The 22,363-nt window shown below is 48.4% G+C and overlaps 1 protein-coding gene across 1 annotated transcript in view; it reads right to left on the bottom strand.

The window, feature by feature from the left end:
• Positions 1-11,727: 11,727 nt before the first annotated feature.
• The window catches only part of COX10 (cytochrome c oxidase assembly factor heme A:farnesyltransferase COX10), a 132,045-nt gene continuing 121,409 nt past the window's right edge, over positions 11,728-22,363 (bottom strand). Inside the window, exon 7 of the mRNA XM_003929258.4 lies at positions 11,728-13,795. Within this exon, the coding sequence (XP_003929307.1) occupies positions 13,392-13,795 (404 nt within the window). The 3' untranslated portion in view covers positions 11,728-13,391. The remainder of the gene's footprint in view (positions 13,796-22,363) is intronic.

The following is a 22,363-nucleotide window of genomic DNA, read 5'->3' as shown; positions in this document are numbered from 1 at the left end:
AGGTGTGGTGGCTCACACCTGTAATCCCAGCACTTTGGGAGGCCAAGGAGGGTGAATCACGAGGTCAGGAGATCGAGACCACCTAGCCATGGTGAAACCCTGTCTCTACTAAAATACAAAAAATTAGCTGGGAGTGGTGGTGAGCAACTGTAGTCCCAGCTACTTAGGAAGCTGAGGCAGGGGAATCACTTGAACTTGGGAGATGAGGTTGCAGTGAGCTGAGATCATGCCACTGCACTCCAGCCTGGTGAAGAGCAAGACTCCATCTCAAAAAAAGAAAAAACCATAAGAAGTCAGGCACAGTGGTTCACGCCTGTAATCCTAGCACCTTGGGAAGCTGAGGCAGGCGGATCATTTGAGGTCAGGAGTTCAAGACCAGTCTGGCCAACATGGTGAAACTTCATCTCTACTAAAAATAAAAAAGTTAGCCGGCATGGTGGTGGGTGCCTGTAATCCCAGTTATTCGGGAGGCTGAGGCAGGAGAATCACTTGAATCCGGAAGGCGGAGGTGCAGTGAGCCAAGATCGTGCCATTGCACTCTAGCCTTAGTGATAGAACAATACTCCATCTCAAAAAGAAAGAATGGAAGAATAGGCCATAAGAGGGCAAGCCTGGAAGGAAAGAGAGCTGTTGGAGCAACACAGGAAAGAGATGATGGGAGTTCCGCAGATAACGAGAAGTGAGAAGTAGCTGGGTTCTGGATACCTGCTGAAGAAGCAGCGGGATTTCCTGAAAAATTGGGATATGAAAGAAAGAGAGGAGAGTGTAAAGAATTGAGCTGAACAAGTAAAAGAATGGAGTTGCTATCAACAAAGATGTAGAAGGTTCTGGGTAGGGAAGATCTCGGGGGAAGATCAGGAGTCCATCTGGGGCAGGCTGAGTTTGCAACGTCTTTCAGGCATTTCAATGGAAATGCTGAAGGGGCAGTTGGATGGTCAAGTCTGGAGATGGTTGTAAAAACCTAAGCTGGAGAGGCACATTTGGGAGTTGCTTAGCATCTAGGTGGTATTTACAGTCTTTTTTTTTTTTGAGACGGAGTCTCACTCTGTTGCCCAGGCAGGAATGCAATGGTGTGGTCTTGGCTCACTGCAACCTCTGCCTCCCGGGTTCAATTCTCCTGCCTCAGCCTCCTGAGGAGCTGGGATTACAGGCACCTACCACCAAGCCTAATTTTTTTGTATTTTTAGTAAAGATGGGGTTTCACCATGTTAGACGGGCTAGTTTCAAACTCCTAACCTCATGATCCACCCGCCTTGGCCTCCCAGAGTGCCACTGTGCCCAGCTGGTATTTACAGTCTTCAGACAGGATGTCATCACCAGGCCAGGCATAATGGTTTACGCCTGTAATCCCAGCACTTTGGGAGGCTGAGGTGGGTGAATCACCTGAGGTCAGGAGTTCAAGACCAGCCTGGCCAACATGGTGAAACCCCATCTCTACTAAATACAAAAATCAGCCAGGTGTGGTGGTGGGTGTCTGTAATCCCAGCAACTCGGGAGGCTGAGGCAGAATCACTTAAATCTAGGAGGCAGAGGTCGCAGTGAGCTGATATCATGCCATTGCACTCCAGCATGGGCAACAAAAGTGAGACTGTCACCAAAAAAAAAAAAAAGGAAAGAAAGAATAGGATTGAGGACTGAGCCCTGGAGTCCTCCAACATTAAGAGATTGAGAGAGAAGAACCAGCAGAACCAGCAAAACAGGCTGACAATGACAAGGAGTAGACTGTGAAGTAGGAAGAAAAGTAAGGAGCATGGTGTACCAGAAGCCAAGAGAAGAAAGTGAATTAAACAGGAGACACTACTCAGCAGGGTGAAGTGCTGCTCAGAGGCCAAGTAAGATGGTATCGTAAAGACTCAGCCATTGGATTTAGCAGTGTGGAGGCCAAGCGAGACCTTGACAAGAGCCATTACAGCAGACTGGTGGGGCAGGAGCCTGTTTGGTGGGTTGAAGAGAGCATGCGAACAAGGTGTTGGGGACTAAATGTTTGTGTTGCCCCCAAATTCATTCCTTAAGGCCGCAATCCTCAGTGTGGCTATGTTTGGTGTGAGGAAGTAATTCGGGTTAAATGAGGTCATGAGGGTGGGGCCTTGACTTAATAGGATTAGCGACCTTTTAAAGAGACAGCAGAGGCCAGGTGTGGTGGCTCCCGCCTGTATTCCCAGCACTTGTGGGAGGCTGAGGCAGATGGATCCCTTGAGCCTGGGAGTTTGAGACCAGCCTGAGGGACATGGGGAGAACCTGTTTCTACTGAAAGTACAAAAAAATTAGCTCAGTAGGCATGGTGCACATGCCTGTAGTCCCAGCTACTTGGAAGCTGAGGAAGGAGAATCATCTGAGCCTGGGGAGTCTGAGGCTGCAGTGAGCTGTGATTGCACCACTGCCCTCCTGTCTGGGCAATAGATTGAGCCCCTGTACTAAAAAAAACAAAAGAAAGAGACACCAAAAGGCTTGCTCTGGCTTACTCCAGGAGCATGCTCGGAAGAAAGGCCAGGGAGGGAAGACAGTGTGTCTCAACTGCCTATAAGCCAGGAGGTGGGCCCTCAGCAGAAAGTGAATAGGACCAAACCTTGATCTTGGACTTCCACATGTGGTTGGGTACTGACAATATTCTGAAGATATAGTCAGCGAGATTTTCTGAAAATCCAGAGAAGTCTTTTCTGAAAAGCCTCTAGAACTGTGAGAAAATACATTTCTGTGGCTTAGGTCACCAATGGATGGCATTTTGTTACGGCAGCCAGAGTAGGCTGACCCCGAAGGTAACTGAAAACAGCAAGTGTAGACAACTCTTGCAAATTCCGCTGCAGACGTGAGCAAAGAGATACGGTGGCCAGCAGGGGAAGAGGAGTCAGGAGGGTTTCTGGTTGTCTTGTTTCCTCTTAAAATAAGCAAAACAGCATTTTTTAAGTTTGTGAGAAAGATCCGATAGAAAAGAAGAAACTGGCTTTGTAGGAGAGGGAGGAGGAGGGTTTCTGGAGCAGTGTCTGAGAGGATGAGGTGATGAGTGAAATGCACAAGGAGAGGGTCAGCTCACCATGGGGTCAGAGAGCCAGGGGATGGGGAGGAGGAGTAGGGTCTGAGCAGAGAGGGGCATGTGTGGAATGTGAAGATGACAGGGGGCACCTGGCCTGGACCCCGAGTGGCTGTGAGGCCGGTCTGTGTGCTTCCCTGATGCCTGCAGTTGGTCAAGCGCAGGTGTGAGTAGGCAAAGTCAGCTCTCCCCGGTGGCTGAGGATTTTGCCAAGTGAGCATGACACAGTGAAGCGGTAAGATGTCAGGATGCAGGCAGAGGGCTGGGGACAGAGCTGGGGGCAGCTGGAGTGGGAACCAGGTAGGGAGAGAGCACAAGGCCTTTTCTTTGACACAAAGAAGCCCAGCTCACCCCTGGCACCCACCCATTGTGAAGGATCTGTTTGGATTGGAAGTGAGTCTTTCCCACCCGCCCGCTTCCAGGTAGCACCTGACTCTCGGTTCTCAGTGAACCTGAACCATCCTGTTGAAACCGTAGGGACCACTCTGCCCAACAGCACATGAACCCTTCGCCAGGGGCTAGCTGCAGAGAGCATGTCCATGCTGAAGCACTGCCTGCACTGGTGAACACTTTAGGTACGGTGACAGGAGCTGTCAGATGGGGCTATCAGGGTCTTTCCAGAGACACAGGTGGTTCCAGCTTAGAACCACAGATGCATCCACAGCACAGGCTGGAGAGAAAGCAGTGAAGGCAGGAGAGATAAAGGAGCAGGCCGTGGAAGAGTAGGCAAACAACCGGGGTGAGGGGCAGCAGAGACCCAGTAGGTCCTGGGCTAGCCTGGGACCTTCCACAAACCGTGTTGGCTACCCTGGTTTCCAGCTGTGCCCAACAGCCCAGTGCATTTTGTCTTTTGACACTGGGGGCTGCGAGGCTGTCACTACTCATGTTCGTCTAGAAGCGGCCACCATGTTGGAGCAGGTTCAGGACCAGATGGCACCATGGGCACAACCCAGAGCCTGGAAGGAGCCCCCTTCCCGCCTCGTCTCTTTCCTCTACCCCTCTGAAAACTCAGTCAGGACACCCGCCCACCTCTCCCGAGGCCCAGCTAATTACGGATTAGAACTAGCTAATTCTTTCTCTCCAGCTGTCCCAACCTCAGTTTGTTATAGTTGTCTGCTGGAATGCCAGTTGCCCACATACATATGTTAGGGTCTTTGATCTCTGGGCACAATGACATAGATTTATCAAATGTTTGCCTCTTTCTGCCTCTGACAAAGGCTGTTTTATGGGATGCAGCCCTCGCCTCCCTTCCATTCTTGAAATATGAAGTGTTTGTGAATAGCCAAGGTAATATTTAATATCCTGCCAACAAGCCTTTTGCACTTGCTAACAAATGAACTACATCCCTGCCAAATGGCCCACATCTGTTTGGGCTTCTCTTTTTGACTGAACACATTAGCATGAAAATGCCTCGTGGAGAATGCCAAGTGTCCCTTTCTAGATGAGGGAGCAGGGACAATTCCGGGGAAGAGGACCACTTCCCGGGCAGCGGGAGCCTTGCTTCTGGCAGATGCTCTCCTCTTTCCTGAAGTGTCTGGGCATGAGTTGGACCCCCAGCAGGCTTGGGGATGAGGAGAATTTAGTGGCCTCACTTTCTACTCCCCACATAAATTCAGGGCATGGGACTGAAATGAAAATTATTTTTTACATTGCTAGCTCATTTCTGGCTCTTCAACCCCAAGGGTTTTCCTTAAAGGATTCCTAAGAAGGTGGAAGTGGCTTCCAAGCAACATTTTATTTCGAGAAGAAAGTTCCAGAAGTTTAAAGGTGCTGATTAAGGTGCTGATTCAGGTGCTTGTGATGGGATTTGGCCTGACTGTGGCTCTGTACTCCCTGAACATGGCGCTGGCTTGGGAAATCCCAGGGGGTATGGTGGATTTGGTTTAAAGAGCAGGTAGTAAAATGTCCTGGGTTGTCTTTGTGTTAATGGCCTTGTAATAGGCTGACCTTAATCTGGGACTGTATATAAATGTGGTCTTTCTTTACAATGAGCTGGGATCACAGGTGTAAAACGCTCAGCGCAGCCTTGCCTCTTGGCTGTGGGTGGGAGAGTCTGAGGGTCTGCATAGGAGCTGGGCCCAGCCTTGGCTGGCACTCCTCTCCAAGGCCCTGGGGCCACTTCCTCAGAGCTCCTGACCCCAAAGTCTCTGATGACCAAACCGGAGGGAATTTGCCTTTCCTCCACCCTCGTCCTACCACATTTCCCAAACCTTTATTCGTGGGAAGGGAAGACTGTTTTCTGCATGCAGCCTCTGATTGGCCTAAGCCAGGCTCAGTGAATCAAAAATAGGCACCAACCCTGAATCAGACCAACTAGGGCCTGCATCTCAATTCCCAGACTTCCTCTTTCTTACTAGGTTTGAGTAAGAAGCCTCTCCCAGCCAGGCAGTTCCCCACCCCGCAGTTACCAGGTCTCTTGGATTTTTTTCTAGAGATATATTATAGGCCCAAGGGCAGCAATGTCTGCCTGTTCTGTTCACTGCTGCATTCCCAGTATCTGAAACGGTACCTGACCCAAGGTAGCCAAATATAGAGAAATAAAGGAATGAATACGTGTTTAAGGGGTCTTAAGGGGAGAGAGCTTACCAGGAGCTGTGCCCAGGATCAACTTTTGGTTGAAGTCAGTATACTTCTCAATTTCCAACTACGTCAACCAACACATCCCTTCCTTTGATCAATTCAGTTTTAATTGGAATTCCTGTCATTTGCAATTACGTGTCCAGATGGATACAGGAAGGTTGGCTAATGGGCCGCTCTTGAGGACAAAGTGCTATGGGGATGGCTGTATACAAACAGACGCTGGGCTTCGCAGGGAAGACGTTTTTCTGCTTGTCTGGTTCTGGGGAGATCATTTGTATTTTGGAGGTAAGTGTCAAATGGTTGTGCAAGGGTTCTGGACATCAGCCACAGTTCAAATGGTTGTGCAAGAGTTCTGGACATCAGCCACAGTTTGGGTCAGCTTTAAGGCAAGCAATACCATTCTATTTGTCAAATGAATTCAGATCCTCTTTCTGAATTGGTTGGTGGGTTACTCAGGTTGGAGAGACTTGGATGGAGAGAAAAATTGGAGGGGTTCCAGCTTTGAGCCCCTTCCAGGCAGAGGCAGTTGACCGAGGGGAACCCGGGACCATTCTGTCAGTGCAAAAGCAATGAACCTAGTCTTCAACGAGCTGGTCGTTCAGCACACCACACCATAGCGGGAGACTGCAGCTGGGACTGGCCAGGGAAGCTATTTCCCAAGTGCCAGACAGTGGGGACATTCCAGGCAGAGGCTTGGGTGGCCAGGGGTCTGCAGTGCTGGGGGAGGCAGGATGATGTGAGCGTGAGGGGGTGGGGGCCAGGCTGAGGCAGCCTGGGTCTTCCACTAGAGGTGAGGCCAGCCATTGAGATATTGGTGACCGCAGGCAAAAGGAGAGAAAGGGACATGAGAAATGCAAGGGGTACTCTCGAGCGAAGGCACCACCTTGTCCTCAAGCTGAGACCCTGGAATATCCTGGGCCGTTTTCTCACCCCAGCCAACCCTGGGGAGTTTCCTCTGCTCTGCCTTTCCCTCATCGGCCCAGATCCAGACCCATTATTGCTCCTCTGGTCTTCCCAGTTCTTCCCATCCACCTTCTGCTCTGCGGCCTGGATTTTCTTTCTAAAGCACGAACACGACCACGCTATTTTCCAGCTTTACTCTTCAGTGGCTCCCTATTCCCCTTAGGGTAAAGCCCAGATGACTTCGTTGGGCAAATATAGTTGGCCAGACCTGGTCCCTCTACTACTTCTCTCTTCAATCTCACACTGCAGCCATGCGGAACTGCAAATCCCCAAACACCAATGCCCCTTCACCCTGCTGTCTGCCCAAAGTGCCTGCTCTCCTCCCCATACTCTCCAAACGCTGCTAGTGTTCGGCCTAATGACCAACCGCCTATGCTGAACGATTTCCTTTGAGACACAGAAACACAACTGCAGTGAGGCGTAGACACTAGACTATCTCATTTTTTTTAAAAAAACAAACCAAAAAACAAGACCGTGGACTGGGCTGAGTGCTCAGTTTGGCTCAAGTCCCCTTCTAGAGTCAGGGCGTATGGCCAGACCAGCCCTGTGCCAGAGATGGAGCCTGGAAGGAAGGACCCTGAGAGCCAGATCAAGGGACACAAGAGCCAGGATCATGGAGAAGCCCTCAGCCAGGCTGCACAAAGGGTACCTAAGTCAGGTGGTGGGTCCTGGGAGTAGCACAGACAAGGTCGGAGGATTCTGAGTTAGAAACAGGGCGTTGGGGGTGGTGGTGGCTGGAGGCGGGGGGGTCAGCGGAAGGGGAAGGCTCCTTCTACTCCCACCCCATGGCTGCACTGCCTCTCTGGGAAATCTCCAGAGTGAGCTCCTGGGGGCTGGGGGTATCCAGGTGCATCTCTCTCCCCCACACGAGGCCTCACACATAACCTCATGCTCAGTGGGCACAGGATAGCTGACTGGTGGGTGGAAGGTGGCACTCCTCTCACTGGGTCTCTATATTGGTTCCTGGCTCCTTGCTTTCTGTGTTTGTTGAAGCTGGGGAGGGCTGGGGGCCTTGTTTGATGTGTCTGGCTGTTTCTCCAGATTGTCCTGGTCACCTTACCTCTCTTTGGACATTTGGAGTGGGGTGAGGTGATTCAACCAAGAACTTTGCTTTGCCTCGCCCACTGTGCCCTGTGCTGTCCTTGCCCTGCCCTCTCCTGAATCCCCGGCTCTGTCCCCAGCTTTGCTGAGTGAGGAGCCCTCAGCCAACAGCAGCTTCACAGCGCCCCAGCCTGCAGCGCCCCCTGGCTGCCTGCTGGTGAGGAAAGAGGCTTTTCCCACGACCCTGGATCCCTTGTTCCCTAAATGGAGCGCACCTGCTCTCTTGACCGTCTCTGCATCTGGGGGTCCCCACTGTCTTGGCTTTTACTTCACAGGCAGGTCCCCAATTTATAAACTGGGAGAGTTCCCCTCATTTACGGTGACCTGGATGCATGAGTCACCGTAAGTGACTCAGGATGTGCTACTTGGGCTCCTATCTGGTGGGAATGAGTTAAAGTCATGCCTTCAGTGGAAGATGATGAGGGATGAAGATGGAGACAGACACTAGACTCTCCGCTAACGCATTTAAGAAGCCAACATTTTGGTCAAGAATACAACTTAATTTACTGGGCTGAAAGCTGTTACTAAGTACTTACGTCAAGGTACCCCAAAGACAAAAATGATGAAAATTTACAATTCGGAAGATAAAGACTGATGAATGTGTGAAACCAGGATGAAAGAGTCACTTGCCTTGGTTCAACTCTGGCAGTTTTCTTCACAAAGCCGGCAGAAAGTTGCATCTGTTCCAGATTCAGTCACAAGGGGCAGGTGTGTGCCAATCTCCCCACCCACCTCCACCTCCCACCATGCCATAAAAGGTACTTGTTCCTTGGATCATTGATGGAGCATCCATCATGTGGTCATTCATGGGTTTTCTTCTGTTCTAAGTGCCTGTGGACATAGCAGTGAGAAACAGATGTTTCTGCCCTACTGAGTTTATAGTTAGTAAACTATAAACTAACTCTTACATGGCAGAGTCCAGCCACTGAATGACGGTGGTGGTAGGTAGTCAATAACAAGTAAGTGAATTGCGTATATCACATATTAATAGGTGCTATGGGAGATGAATATGGCAGGAATGGTGGTGGCAGGGTGGGGTGGAAGCTTGAAGACAGAAAAGGTAAAAGGTAATTCCAGAAAACAGTAGAAGCTGTGGGGTAGTGACCTGGAGGCAGTGGAGCATGTTCTGGTTGGTGCGGCCTGGGGACAGAGACCTGAAGTTGGGGGTGGGGAGCAGTGATTGCACCAGCCAGATAAGGACTATGTGGAAGCCCTCTTTTCTCATAGAACCACATGTCATCAATACCTTTCCAAATCCATTCATTCTTTATTCCAGGCTAACAGGCTGTTACCCTCTGACCACAGGAACCTCACATAACCCAGATGGGTTTATTCTTTTATTTACTGAGGCAAAAGCATTTATTGAGCACCTACTCTGTGCTAAGCATTGTTCTACAAACTGGAGATAAAGCGATGCAAAGATACAGTCCGTGCCTTCGTGGAACTTATATTACAGGGGGGAGGACAGACATTAAATAATGCGATATGTAAATAGACACAGAACATGAATTAGTGTTAACCGTGGTCAGGAGTTCAAGACCAGCCTGACCAACATGGCAAAACCTCATCTGTACTAAAATACAAAATTATCCGAGCATGGTGGCACCTATAATCACAGCTAATCAGAAGGCTTGGGCAGGAGAATTGCTTGAACCTGGGAGGCAGAGGTTGCAGTGAGCTGTGATTATGCCTGGGCAACAGAGCGAGACTCCAACTCTATAAAAAAATAAAAAATAAAAAAGCAAAGCACAGCAAGGAAGTAATAAGCACTGGGGATGGCACAGGGGTGCTATTTGATAAGGTGGCCAGAGGAGGTGTCATCTCAACGAAATGAGACCCCCACAGAGAGGGAACAGGAGTTATTAATATGAATACCCCACAGTGGGTGTGCTTGAGTATTGAGGAAAAGTGTGGAGATCTGTAGGCCGAATGGTAGATGTGCCAAGAGGGTACTTTCAAGATCAGAGAGGGGAGCAGGACCAGACTGCATGGGACCATTTGGGAAGCAACTACAGGGCGGAGAATGGGAATGGCAGGATCTGCCTGGTAGCTTACAGGGATCATGCTTACTGCCATGTGAAAAACAGACAAGGCTGGGGCAAAGAAGAAAATAAATTAGGAGTCTTGCAGGCATGTGCCACGGAGAGATAGATGGGTGGTTCAACTGACCTGGTGGCGGTAGAGGAGGTGAGCAGTGCTCAGATGGGATTTTCAGAGGGCTCAAGCTGGTGGCCTCATGCAAGCTGACGAGTGAGGAGTGAGGCATGATGGGAATGCAAGCACAGAGCCGTCACACGCTGCTGGATGCCCTGCCGCTCAGATGCTCTGTGCATGATGGAGTCCAGACACTGAGTGACGGACTCGGAATTAGTGAGTGAACATGAGAACCTCTTTATTCCAGAATGCATCTTCACATTTACCGTTTGTTAGGAAATAAGCGGCCAAAAGATGCTGAAAAGTGTAATCTGTCTAGCCGGTCAATTATACTTGGGTTTCCAACAAGAAGCAGGTATACTGCTCTCAGTTCTCTAGGCAGGCAGGGATGTACAGCAGTTCCCCTTTATCTGCAGTTTCTCTTTCCACTGTTTCAGTTACACATGGTCAACCAAGAACCAAAAATATTACATGAAAAATTACAGAAATAAACATTCATAAGTTTTAGATTGTGTGCCACACTTAGTAGCATGATGCAATCTAGCATCATCTGCTTGGGACCTGAATTATCTCTTTGTCCAGCGGCTCCATGCTAAATACTGCCTCACTCATGAGTCACTTAGCAGCCATCCCCGTTATCAGATCCGACTGTGGTGGCATAGCAGAGCTTGTGCTCAGTAATCTTTATTTTGCTGAATCATGGCCTCACAGCTCAAGAGTAGTGATGCTGGCAATCCAGAGATGTCAGAGAAGCCAGAAAGTGCCTCTTTCAAGTGAAAAGGTGAAAGTTCTTGATTTAATAAGGCACAGAAAGATAAATTTGCATGTTCTTACTTCTATGTGGAATCTAAAATAATCAAACTTGAAGCAGAGCACAGAATGGTGGTTACAGAGGCTGGGACTTGAACGGAATGGGGACGTGATGGTGAAAGGGTGCAAAGTCAATGAGGACGAGTGTGTCTTCTCACTTTGAGATACATCATGCACTGTGCGAATGTAGTAAATAATAATGTATTACCATTTCAGAATTACTGAGTATATTAAAAATGTTCTCACCGCCGGGAGCAGTGGCTCATGCCTGTAATCCCAGCACTTTGGGAGGCTGAGGCAGGCAGATCACGAGGTCAGGAGGTTGAGACCAGCCTTACCAACATGGTGGAACCCCTTCTTTACTAAAAATACAAGTCAGCCAGGTGTGGTGGCACGTGCCTGTAATCCCAGCTACTCAGAAGGCTGAGGCAGGAGAATCGCTTGAACCTGGGAGGCGGAGGTTGCGGTGAGCCGAGACCATGCCACTGGCCAACAGAGCGAGACTCCATCTCAAAAAGATAAAAAAAAAGTTCTCAGTCAGGCGCAGTGGCTCATGCCTGTAATCCCAGCACTTTGGGAGGCTGAGGCGGGTGGATCGCGAGGTCAAAAGATCGAGACCGTCCTGGTCAACATGGTGAAACCCCGTCTCTAGTAAAAATACAAAAACATTAGCTGGGCATGGTGGCGCGTGCCTGTAATCCCAGCTACTCAGGAGGCTGAGGCAGGAGAATTGCCTGAACCCAGGAGGCGGAGGTTGCAGTGAGCTGAGACCGTGCCATTGCATTCCAGCCTGGGTAACAAGAGCGAAACTCCGTCTCAAAAAAAAAAAAAAAGTTCTCACCACAAGAATAAGTATCTGAGGTGACGGATACATTCATCAGTTTTATTTCATTATTCCAATCGTATTCATAAATCATAACATCACTTCATTGCCCGATAAATATATACAATTTGTGAAATTTACAAAACAAAACAAAATAGACCTCTCCATAAGCCCTCCGCCAGCTCCTGAAGGCCAAGTGTCATCAGTTCTACCAGAAACTGTGAACTCAGCACAGGATGCTCCCTTCTAATGATGTCACACACACTCCTGTTCATGTATACCGTTTTATTGTGAGAGGAAAAGAGAATAAATGAATTCACAAATCTGAAGGCTGTAACAAGTTGTAGAGGCTTTTCCCGGACATTCTTATGCAATGTTCTCCACAGTAAATAACCTGGGGGCAGCCAAGAGGGAATATTTCAGATCAGTAGAAACTGATCAGATGTTATCTACCTACAATCCCTTTAGACATTTTTGAGAGAACTCTTGACCAGGCGTCCCCAAACTTTTTACACAGGGGGCCAGTTCACTGTCCCTCAGACCGCTGCAGTGCCGCCACACACTGTGCTCCTCTCACTGACCACCAATGAAAGAGGTGCCCCTTCCTGAAGTGCGGCGGGGGCCGGATAAATGGCCTCAGGGGGTCGCATGCGGCTGGCTGGCCATAGTTTGGGGAAGCCTGCTCTTGACTGTTTAAATGTTGTTCAATCCTACTCTCCCACCCCGACCAATGAATCCTCACAGACCAGCAGTGCCCTGGGGGACTGAGTAATGAAAACATCCTGTCTAACTCCAAGACCTTTGGGCAGACCTGTGGGAGTACAAAGGACTAAAGAGCTACAGGTAACCGTGTTTGGTACCTGAGGCCATGCCTGGCCACAGGATAACTCACAGAATTCCCAGAACCCTGCTCTGGCTCTTAAAGCCACTGGGCATGTGCAGGCTAATTTCTGAATTTAGGAGCTAACAGCATGGACATGTGTTTTTCACCCAAGGGACATGAATGGGAGCTATGTGGGCTGGTTAGCCCAGCACACCCTCCTTCCTAACATCCCTTCTCATTACAGCCTTGAAAAAGCTGTACTGTGTAGCAGAGGAGCGGCGACCCACAGCAGTGACTTCAGAGGTACAGTAACCCATAGTGGTGTCTCCAGAGGTACAGTAATGGGACGGGGGCCAGACGTATGCTGCTGGTATTAAGTCCAGGGCTACCCTTTCAGAAAAAAATGCTTCCAACAGTGTATGTGTGTTAAGGTGAATGACAAAGATGCCTGTGACTCCCTGGAGTTCTGAAATGCTCACATCAATGGGGGTGAAGGGAGAACAGGGGCTGGCAGTCCACCCTGAGACTCCTTAGGCAAGCATGTGGAATCCCCATTCCCAGTGCACAGCAGCTGGCTCCCAGCTATTGTTACGGTTAGAAGGACTGGGGTTGAGAATGCGTGGGGTGGGGAAATCCAAAAAATGCCGGCCCTGGCTCGATCACCAGGAAGGGGGTGCCACAAGACCCTCAAGGAACCTGAGCTCACAGAACTACCGACAGCAGATTATGAGGCTCACGCTGTCTGGCCACCAAGTGCCACTCTGCCGGGCAGGGGGAGCGTGTGTGGTGTCGGGGTAAGGACGGAACCAAAAGACGAAGCCATGTATGGAAGCAGAAACAGAATGGAGGGTCGGGTTGGAGGAGAGATGTGGAAAGACCCTCAAAGGGAAGAATATTCCTTCTTTGTATTCACTGACTGAGCTGATGCATTTCTTATTTCGGGAGTATTTTGGCTTTTATTCTTAAAAAAATTGTCAAGTGATCACTGAGCACCAAAATCGTTTATAATCTTGTTCTAAACCCAGCAATTTCTCTTCTTGTGATCCAGAATTACCACAACACGCTCTCCTGGCAGCAGAGGGAAAGGAGCTGTGGGCGTCCCGGTGCGCTCAGCTGGGAGGAGGCCCCGGGTCCCCGCCCCCGCGCCGCTGCTTGCAGGTGAGCATGAGCAGTAGCAGCAGCGGCAGGTGCCACAGGCTGCAGAAGAACAGTCTCCGCGAGCTCCTGCGGTCTGCGTCCACGTAGAAGCGGAAGCCGAGGTAGGAGATGTAGGCATTGATGGGGAGGGCAATGACGGGGAAGGTCCAAGTGGTGATGTCCAGGACGGGGGCTGCCACGGATAGCGCCAGCAGGGCCAGGCAGTGGCGCAGCGCCACGCGTCGGCACAGGCCCGGGTGGGTGACCGACATCATGCAGTAGCCGCCCCGAGAGTAGTCTTCACGGAGGCCCCAGCTCAGGGCGTTGAAATGAGGAAACTGCCAGGAGTAGAGGATTCCTCCCAGGAGAAACGCGCCTGTGCAGGGGTCAGGGAAGGAGAGGGAGACAAAGGCAGTCGTCACCCGAGATTCCCAAACAATGGTTTCCGCTCCTGGGAGAGCCTGCCTGGCACGTCAGACGCGCTGCCACCCTGCGCTCTCATTGCTGCCTGCCTACATCAGGCTGGCTGGGAGACAGGCTGGGTGGGGCAGCCGATGCCCTAAGATCCTTCTGCAGAGACGCCGGCACCTGGGAGATGCCCGAGTCTCTGCGGGCAGGAGGCTCTGGGGTCGGGCTCAAACCCTGCTTCACAAGGGGGCTGCCTGCGCTGCAAGAGGCTGTGGGGTCCAGCTCAGACCCTACTTCACAGGGGGACTGCCTGTGCTGCAGGGGGCTGTGGGCTCAGGCTCAAACTCTGCTTCACAGGGGGGCTGCCTGCGCTGCAGGAGGCTTAGCATCTGTGGCTCCTGCCCACCTCATGCTCCTCATGCCTCCCCGTATTGTAGGAAGGAAAGAAGCAGGAAACACTCTGGGTGCAACCTCTGTGCTAGAGGCTGAGCTCTATTTCTGCCCGCTGGGACCTGGGTGTGCGGCTCCAGGGAGGTGGAAGCAGTGCTGCAGGCTGGAGGACTCTGCAACTGCTCTCCGCCTGTTCTGGCAACTTTGACTCCCTTCCTAGGCGGTTAGTGGTCCCGGCTCAACACTGACAGAGCTGGATGTACCTGCAGGCCCGTGCTTCACACCCTGGCTCTGATCTGTTTACCGGTTTCACCAGTGCACCACCAGGCTTCCAGGACACAAAACTGCCACATCCTCTCCCCATCCCCCAGAGCCAGACACAATGGCACAAACAGGAGGTGTGAAAACCACGTGTTAAATAAAATGGGCCAGAAAGACAAAACGGTCCCGGAGTACAATGATAACTTGTCTACAGCTATGTAATTTTTCAATAAGGACTTAATACCCTGAGCACCATTTTGCCCCTTTCTCTGGAACAGTCTCCCCAGCACCCACATCGGTGGAATAAAGGCTGCCGTTCACTGAGCTCCTATTATGTGACAGACCCTACTCTCCTAGTTTGCTCCATTTAATCTTGACTATTGGATTTTGAGGTAGATTTATAATCTTCATTGAAAAAGAAAAAATGAGACAATATTAAGTTCAGCAAAAAGAGGTGGAAGAGCAATTCGTACAAGGCTGCTTGATTTTCAAGCCAGGGTCCTTCTATGACATGCACTAAACCATCTAAGACAGACAGTGGGGTAGGGGCTGGAAGCAGGGGCCAGTTATTCCTGCACAGGTGATTCGTACTCATGCCCCAAAAAAAAAAAAAAAAAAAAAAAAAAAAAAAAAAAAAAAAAAAAAAAATGCTTCCCAGGCACCTACTATGGGGCGAGCACTGTGCTAGGCACTGGAGACACCATGAAGGTGGACATGAAGCTGCACTAGTGACTCTAAAGTCACCACACCAAATGCAGTCAGGAAAAGTGTACGGTACAGTGAAGACACACAAGAGTAGCTGACTGAGTCGAGGGGACCAGAGGCTTCTCTGAGAAAGGGATATCTGAGCTGAGCTTGAGGGAGGGGGGTCCTTTTCAAGTCAGGGCTGGTGGAGGGGACGGTATTCGCCGGAAGGTTTGAGGAGTGGTCGGTATAAAGAAAAAAGATGAACACATGTGTTAGGAGTAACAGAACTACATATATATATATATATATATATATATATATATATATATATGGTCGATTTTACTGTATGATAAAAGGAAGGTGGTGTGGCTTGGCTGGAGTGCTGAGAATGATAGGGAACGTTCTTCAGGACAGGGCTGGCTGGAGTGTGGTGGCATGGTCTCAGCTCACTGCAGCCTCGATCTCTTGGGCTGAAGTCACCCTCCTGCCTCAGCCTCCTGAAAGCTGGCACTACAGGTGTGTGCCACCAAAGAGATAATTTTTTTAAAACGATTGTTTGTAGAGATGGGGTTTTGCCATGTTGCTCAGTCAGACCTTGAACTCCTGGCCCCATGCAATCCTCCTGCCTCAGCCTCTCAAAGTGCAGAGATTACAGGCATGAGCCACTGCACTTGGCCTTGACTGTGCTATTCTAAAAGCCACAGATAGCCACGGAAGGATCTTAGCATATAAGAGTGCTGCGCATATGTGCTGTGTGTGTGTGTGTGTGTACCTCTGTTGTGTGTGTGTGTGCACCTCTGTGTGTAGGGGGTAAGGGGAGGAGCACCAGTGCTACGCGGTCCTATTTGTGAAGGGAAAACTGAAGGGGCCTATAGCAGGTGTGGAGGGACCAATCAGGAGATGAGGAGTGAGGGGGTGAAGGAGGACAGTAGTTAGGATCAGGATGGTGAGAGCAGAGATGCAAAGATGAATTTGGAAGGCACTTGGGTGTGCAGTGTAAATAAGGAGAGGAGGAGAGAGGGAGGAGGCATGAATAGCAAGTCCTGGGCTTACGGCTCCATTGAGAAGCCACTCACTGAAGACAAGCAGGGAAGAAGGGAGAGGAGGTCCTTGAGTGTGACCTTGGGTGTGTTCAGTCTGAGAGGCCTTTGAGACATCCAAGGGAAAAGTCACTAAGAGGGGTGTGGCAGCCAGGTGTGGGTAAGGTCTGTGATAAGCAAGTGGGAGCATCTGCCATGCACACCTATTCCTGAGTCAGACACAGGGTCCAGGCAGACAGTTGTGTCTGCATTTCCCACCCAAAGTGAACTTTTTAGGGTATGTTCACTTTCCTTTGCATCTCCAGGCATTAGAGGATAGAGAGTATGCCATAATACTGTAGTAAAGTGTGCCCAAACTCATCATAGGAGCCAATGTGAAAAAAAAAAAAATGGATTTAACTCTAAGTCATTCCCAAGATCACTGTTTCCCATCACTAGCTTAGGAACCAGTAAGGCAAACTCTTAGGATTCTGTCTACCTTCTCCTTCCCCTCCTCTGGAACTGCCTTCTCCGTGGGGTCCCTGGCAGAGAATTGAGAGTTCACCAACCCACTGTGTCATCTACCCTGGAAGGCGTCATGCTGTACAGGGAGAGAGGTTGAGAATTTGTAACCACAGTCTTCCTTCAGGTAATAGGGATCTTTGAAGCCCCTGGTCTGTGGGAATGTTCAGAAAAAAGAGAGCCTGGGGCTACTGCTAGGCAGAACTCACCAGGAGACAGAGCACTTTACATAATGCAAAATACTTCAGAAAATAAGTCTGGGGCTCTAAGCCCCTGAGGGACCCCTGTTTGTGCAAATGCCAGCTCCTCCTTTAAACTCTGACCTGTATTCCTCAACAGCGGAGAACGCAGAGTGAAAACTAGGGGCAGGCTTTGCAAGTCGTCCAAAAGAAAGAATGAGGATTTTTAATGGACATTGTTCTGGGCAGAAACTTAATCATTTGAGTTACGTTTATCGGGCAGGGCAGTTGCAGCATTATCAAGTGGAACTTGGGTGGGTGCAGATGATTTAAGAGGGATGAGGGACTCCTTTTATATCCATGAATAGTTACATGCGGCCTCCGTAAGTCAGTCAACTCCTTTTCAGTCTTCCAGTATGGGAGGAAATAGAACAAAGACCTCATTTTAGGGTCCCCATTTCAGTAGGGTTACTGTTAAATCCCCCAAATTCATTTGTAACCTTAAATAATACATATATATGTATACATCTTAGTTCATGCAAAGACACTTAATTTTAATGCTGATAATAGGAGCAGTTATTATTTGCTGAATCCATTAACCTGGTAAACAGATGACAGGTGTCTCACACGTAGGCACAATTCTGCGTGCTGGAAAGGCAGTGGCAATCAAGGCAAAGTCCTGCTTAAAGTCTAGTGGGAGAGATGGACATAAACACAAGAAAGAGTGCTGATCGCTATTTAAAGACTAGACTCAAAATGGGGTGATGCAATTGGGGTAACGAGACTGAGGGCTCAGGAAAGGCCTTTCCACAGGTGACATTTAAGCCATGACTCAACGAACGGCAAGGAGAACTCTATCAGATGCTGGGAAAGGTCCCAGGAGGCTTCTGGGACAGCATAGAAGCTACAGTGAGGGACAGTTATAAGATGGGGCTGGGAAGGCATCTGGAAACCAAGATAAGGAGTGGGGTCTTCCGCCAGCGCAGGAGGAGAGCAGGGAGAGTGGGGGGGCGGCAGAGGGGGGTTCCCCTTGGGAACTCCAAGGACAGATACCGGTGAGTGTGCTCATGGTAGGGACATGAAGAGTTTTATCTGTGACTGTTTCAAGTTACAGTCCCTATTTCAGTAGGGTTTTAAGTTTGAGGTACATGATAGACATCTCGGTTGAAATGCCTGTGGCTGTCATGTGCCAGGCAATTACATGTATGCTTTCTAATCCTCACAACAACCCCGTCTAGAGGTATCATTACCATCATCGTAAAGATGAGAAAGATTAATTTGCCTGATGACATTCAGCACTACTGGCACAAGATACTAGCACCTTCTGTTAGAATGTGGTTGGTTATTCTGGACAACATAGGAAGACCCCATCTTTACAAAAAATAAAAGAAAAAAAATTTAGGTAAGGTGCCACGTGCCTACAGTCTGACCTACTTGGGAGGCTGAGGAGGGAGGATTGCTTAAGCCGGGCAGGTTCAGGCTGCAGTGAACTATGACTGCACCACTGTACTCCAGCCTGGGCAACAGAGCAAGACCCTAATTCTTCAAAACGAAAAGAAGGAAAGAAAGCTGTTGCCACACACAGACTCAAATTAGTGACATGCCAACATCAATGGACTGTTGGATGCTCTGGGTAGAGGAAGTCCTAAAAGAAAAAATTGAAGATGTATTTTCTAATACCTTGAAAAAAAGAGAGATCTGTTTTAACAACAAAACTATCAACCAGACGGCATTTTTTTTCTTGGCAGTGAGTACTCTAGGGAATTAAAAAGGGCAGAGGAAAGGTTGGAATGCCCAGGTACAACTGACGGAGGAAACAGGGTGATGCGAGTAGATTTCTTTGTATTTTGATGGAAAATAAAGTCTTGATTTTAAAGTGACTGGTAAGAAGAAGCCTTAATCTTGGGGCATAGGGTCATGCTGAGACTTTGAATGCCACGTACAGAGGAAGCCCAACCAGCTCACTAGCTGTTTCAGATTCAAAGAGTTTGCAGTTATGACAGCCATAAGCACAGGGGGAAGTGTCTTGTTAAGAAAAGCAACATCAGTGATAACAGAAATGGGGGAAGGAATCGGATCATTCAGAGCTTGGTGTCTGCTCTGCTCTAGAAATAGCTCAGAAAGAGCAACCTCAGCTGGGAAAACGGCTAAAAAAGCAGCTCCAAATGTGGGATTTTCCTCCGTCTTTCTCAAAAGCCCTCCTTTTTTGTGTGTGTCAACCAAAGTATTTTGTTTTGCTCCATACACTTTTTCAGTAATGCTTCTGCTTAAAATAAACATAATTAAATAAATCGTTTTCCTGAGAGCAGCATGCTGTTTTCTATAAGAGGAAATTGGGTGTGGGTTTGGCTCATGTCACAAACGAAGGAGCTTTGGAAATCACAGCCTAGCCTTAATGGATTGTAATCAGAAAACCACCACCCACACACAGTTTTACTTGATATGCTTCAACTGCCTCTCCTCCTATAAAAGATGAAAACAAATTACTCTCTTCATCAAGATAAGGTGAACTAGAACAGGAAGACTTGAATTAGTCCTGGGGCTGTGGTGGGACCCATGTTCCTTGCCGAGTAAACATAAAGCACTCAATTGACTAATTCAAAGACCTTGCCTTCTTTCAAGATAAGTATTCTACTCATCTCCTCTGCCTCAAGCTCCCAAAGCAGTCCATTTTTATTGGTGTTGTCGTCTATGACAACACATCTGGACTGCGTGCCCCTAGACATAGGCACAGTCTGTTAACAAAGTCTTCTGCTGGTATCTGGCCAGGGAAAAAGACAACACAAAGGGAAAAAGGATTACAGCCCACAGTGAATGGTACTTAGTACAGGCAGGAGAACACTTAATTTAGCCTTGAGAGGTCAGGGAAGGCTTCCTGGAAGAAGTCATTTGTGAACTAAGATCTAAAATTGGTCTCTCAGTTTCAATCCACTCACACAAACCATGTATTTTCTACTTCTTTTAACTGTATCTTCCCGTTTTCCTACCTTACCCTGCAGAATCTTTGTACATATTAGGTTTAACCATATTTGGAAGAAGTGTCCACTTCTTTTCTGTTCATCAAATATTTGCTAGTCTATGAACATAGAAAATTCGGAAACTCTAGGTGGCGTATCTGCAGATATGATTCTGCAGAGCACAGCAGACTCCTGAGGGCATGGAGCTGAAATCCCACTTCAAAGGCAACTCCACAGAACGTCCACGTGTGCAGGGCAGCGTTGACTTCCCTCCTTACTCGGAAAATGGAGAAGAGCACATCTGTTGTATTGTGTGTGAGAACAGCTGGAGAGAACCCTCATCCTGTGTCCCGGCTCTGATTAGAGGGCCGTATTAGTGGGGCAAGGCTCATTAATGTCCTCCCAATGACTTGTTGAAAATATATGTGTTTTTACACTCTCTCAAAACATCTATTAAACATTCTACAACATACAGACTGGAGGAGAATCGCAATCATTTCCACCTCTGCCCACTGTCCAGAAATGCTCTTGTCCACGGCACACCTCCATCACTATGCTAACAAAATTAAGGTGATTCCTGCTAAATGATATTTGAATGGAATGGAGACAAAAATCCTCAAGCTGGAGCTCTGACTCTCAGGAATTCCTTGTGGAATGGAGTTCTTCAGTTTCAGCTTGCTTTCTGTGTCTGACTGCCCAGTGAGCACCTTCCCACCCCGCCACCCCCAAACCCATTGTCACTCACCATCCACGCATGGCCTTGCAAAGGATAAAGAACCCTAGCTCCAGTGAACCTTGGTGCTGGGTTTGGGAGGTCGTCCCTCACCGTACAATAGGCTCCTCTCTGATGTGGCCCACGGTAGCGCGTCTGCTCCATGACGGGTTATACTTGTGCTTTCAGGGTTATGTGGTTATGTAGACTGGGGGCTAGCTGGGGAAGCAAAGCCAAACCCAGAGCTTCATGGTCACAGATTTCAAAGCCTTTCTTTTGAGGGGTAACACAAAGGAGCTTGTGAAACAGATCAGCCTCAACAGTGCAATGGACTTCTGTGGCGCTGCAGATAAAGGGAAGAGGATGTGGGGCCAGTTTATCAACTGCACAGGCGACAAAAGGAAAGATTAAAAGTCCCCTGAAAATAGGAAATAGAGTGGGCAATAACTGTTTGCCCTTGAAGAATTCTTTGCAAGTAGCTTAGGAATAATGGAGAGGCGCGGTGGGTGGGAGAGAGTTGGATTCTCTCCCTCACCTCACTGTGCACTGCCGCCCTCCAGGCAGTGTCATGGGCAGCCTTCACTTAAAGAGAAAGACAGGAGTAAAGGAAGCACACAGCTCTGACTCTGAAAACAGTGCTCCTCCTTTTCTCTTGTTGCCATTTCCCTGGAAGGATGTTTCAAGCATCCGTGAATTCTCTCAGAAATTCAAATGCTTTCTACTCCTTTAGCTCATGTTGAAAAGTCTTTCCATCTTTATCACTTAAGTATTAATTAATTCATTGAAGAATATGGTTACTTGCGCACTCTGACCCAAGCACCATGCCCACCAGAGGCTGGCCTACCACAGCATCACCTATCATTCATTCAGGAAGGCACTGGCCCAGCTCCCGAAAAGCTTGTGATCAATTATGGTCAACACAGTATGATTGATAAGACCTCAATGCCCTTAGTACCAAAGTTTGCCTCCAATTCTGCCACCAAATCTGGGGGCTTGCAAAGTATTTCTAGCATGTTCTTTCATAGCTCTTTCTTTTGGCCTTTCAAGAGAATATAGTGTTTGAAATATTGTCTGCTAATATTCCCATGAAAATGTTCCTTGTTTATTTTGTCTTTAAAAATACCATTTAGCTTAAGCTGGAGCTCCAAGGCTAGTATAACTTAACGTGGAACGCTAAGGCTAGTTAGGGTAAAATCTTACAAAGTGAACACAGACACAGATACTCATTTTCAAGCTTAGTTTCAAACTGAGGCAGCATTATAAAGGAAATCGTTAAGTGCTTGGGTTAAACAGTACCTGGTACTTAGTAAGCCCTCAATAAATATTTGTTGAATGAGTGAGTGAATGAATTCACTCCGACTCTACTTTCTCATCCAGGAATAAGGGAGGTAAATAAAGTGAAACAGCATTGAACATTTTGTAGTTTACCAGCTGAGGGTCAAAAATCTCATTCTTTTTGTTACTAAAACCATCCATCTGCCAAATGTCACTTCCTGATAAGAGCCCATTTCTAAGTCCTCATTTGCAACTAAATGTTGGCTGACATAATTAATGCTTAACACACATTTGAATTACAAGCCAAAGACAACTGACAAATCCACTCTACAAGATGGTCATTACAGAGGCCCAATCAATCCATAAGCTTCACAAACATGGAATTTATTCAAATTTTTAGGAAAATGAGGAAAAAGAATCTGAACCTTTCTAAGATGTGGAAGTGATGAAAAGAACTGGCTTTGGCAAGAAGGAGGGGGAGGAGATTTAACCCAAGCCGCTGAGATACACTAATAGTCTCTGGAGATAAACACT

Source organism: Saimiri boliviensis, chromosome 17 (genome assembly GCF_048565385.1).
Source record: "Saimiri boliviensis isolate mSaiBol1 chromosome 17, mSaiBol1.pri, whole genome shotgun sequence".
NCBI lineage: Eukaryota > Metazoa > Chordata > Mammalia > Primates > Cebidae > Saimiri > Saimiri boliviensis.
The sequence above is the reverse complement of the archived record's forward strand: the minus strand, read 5'-3'. Positions and strand labels throughout refer to the sequence as shown.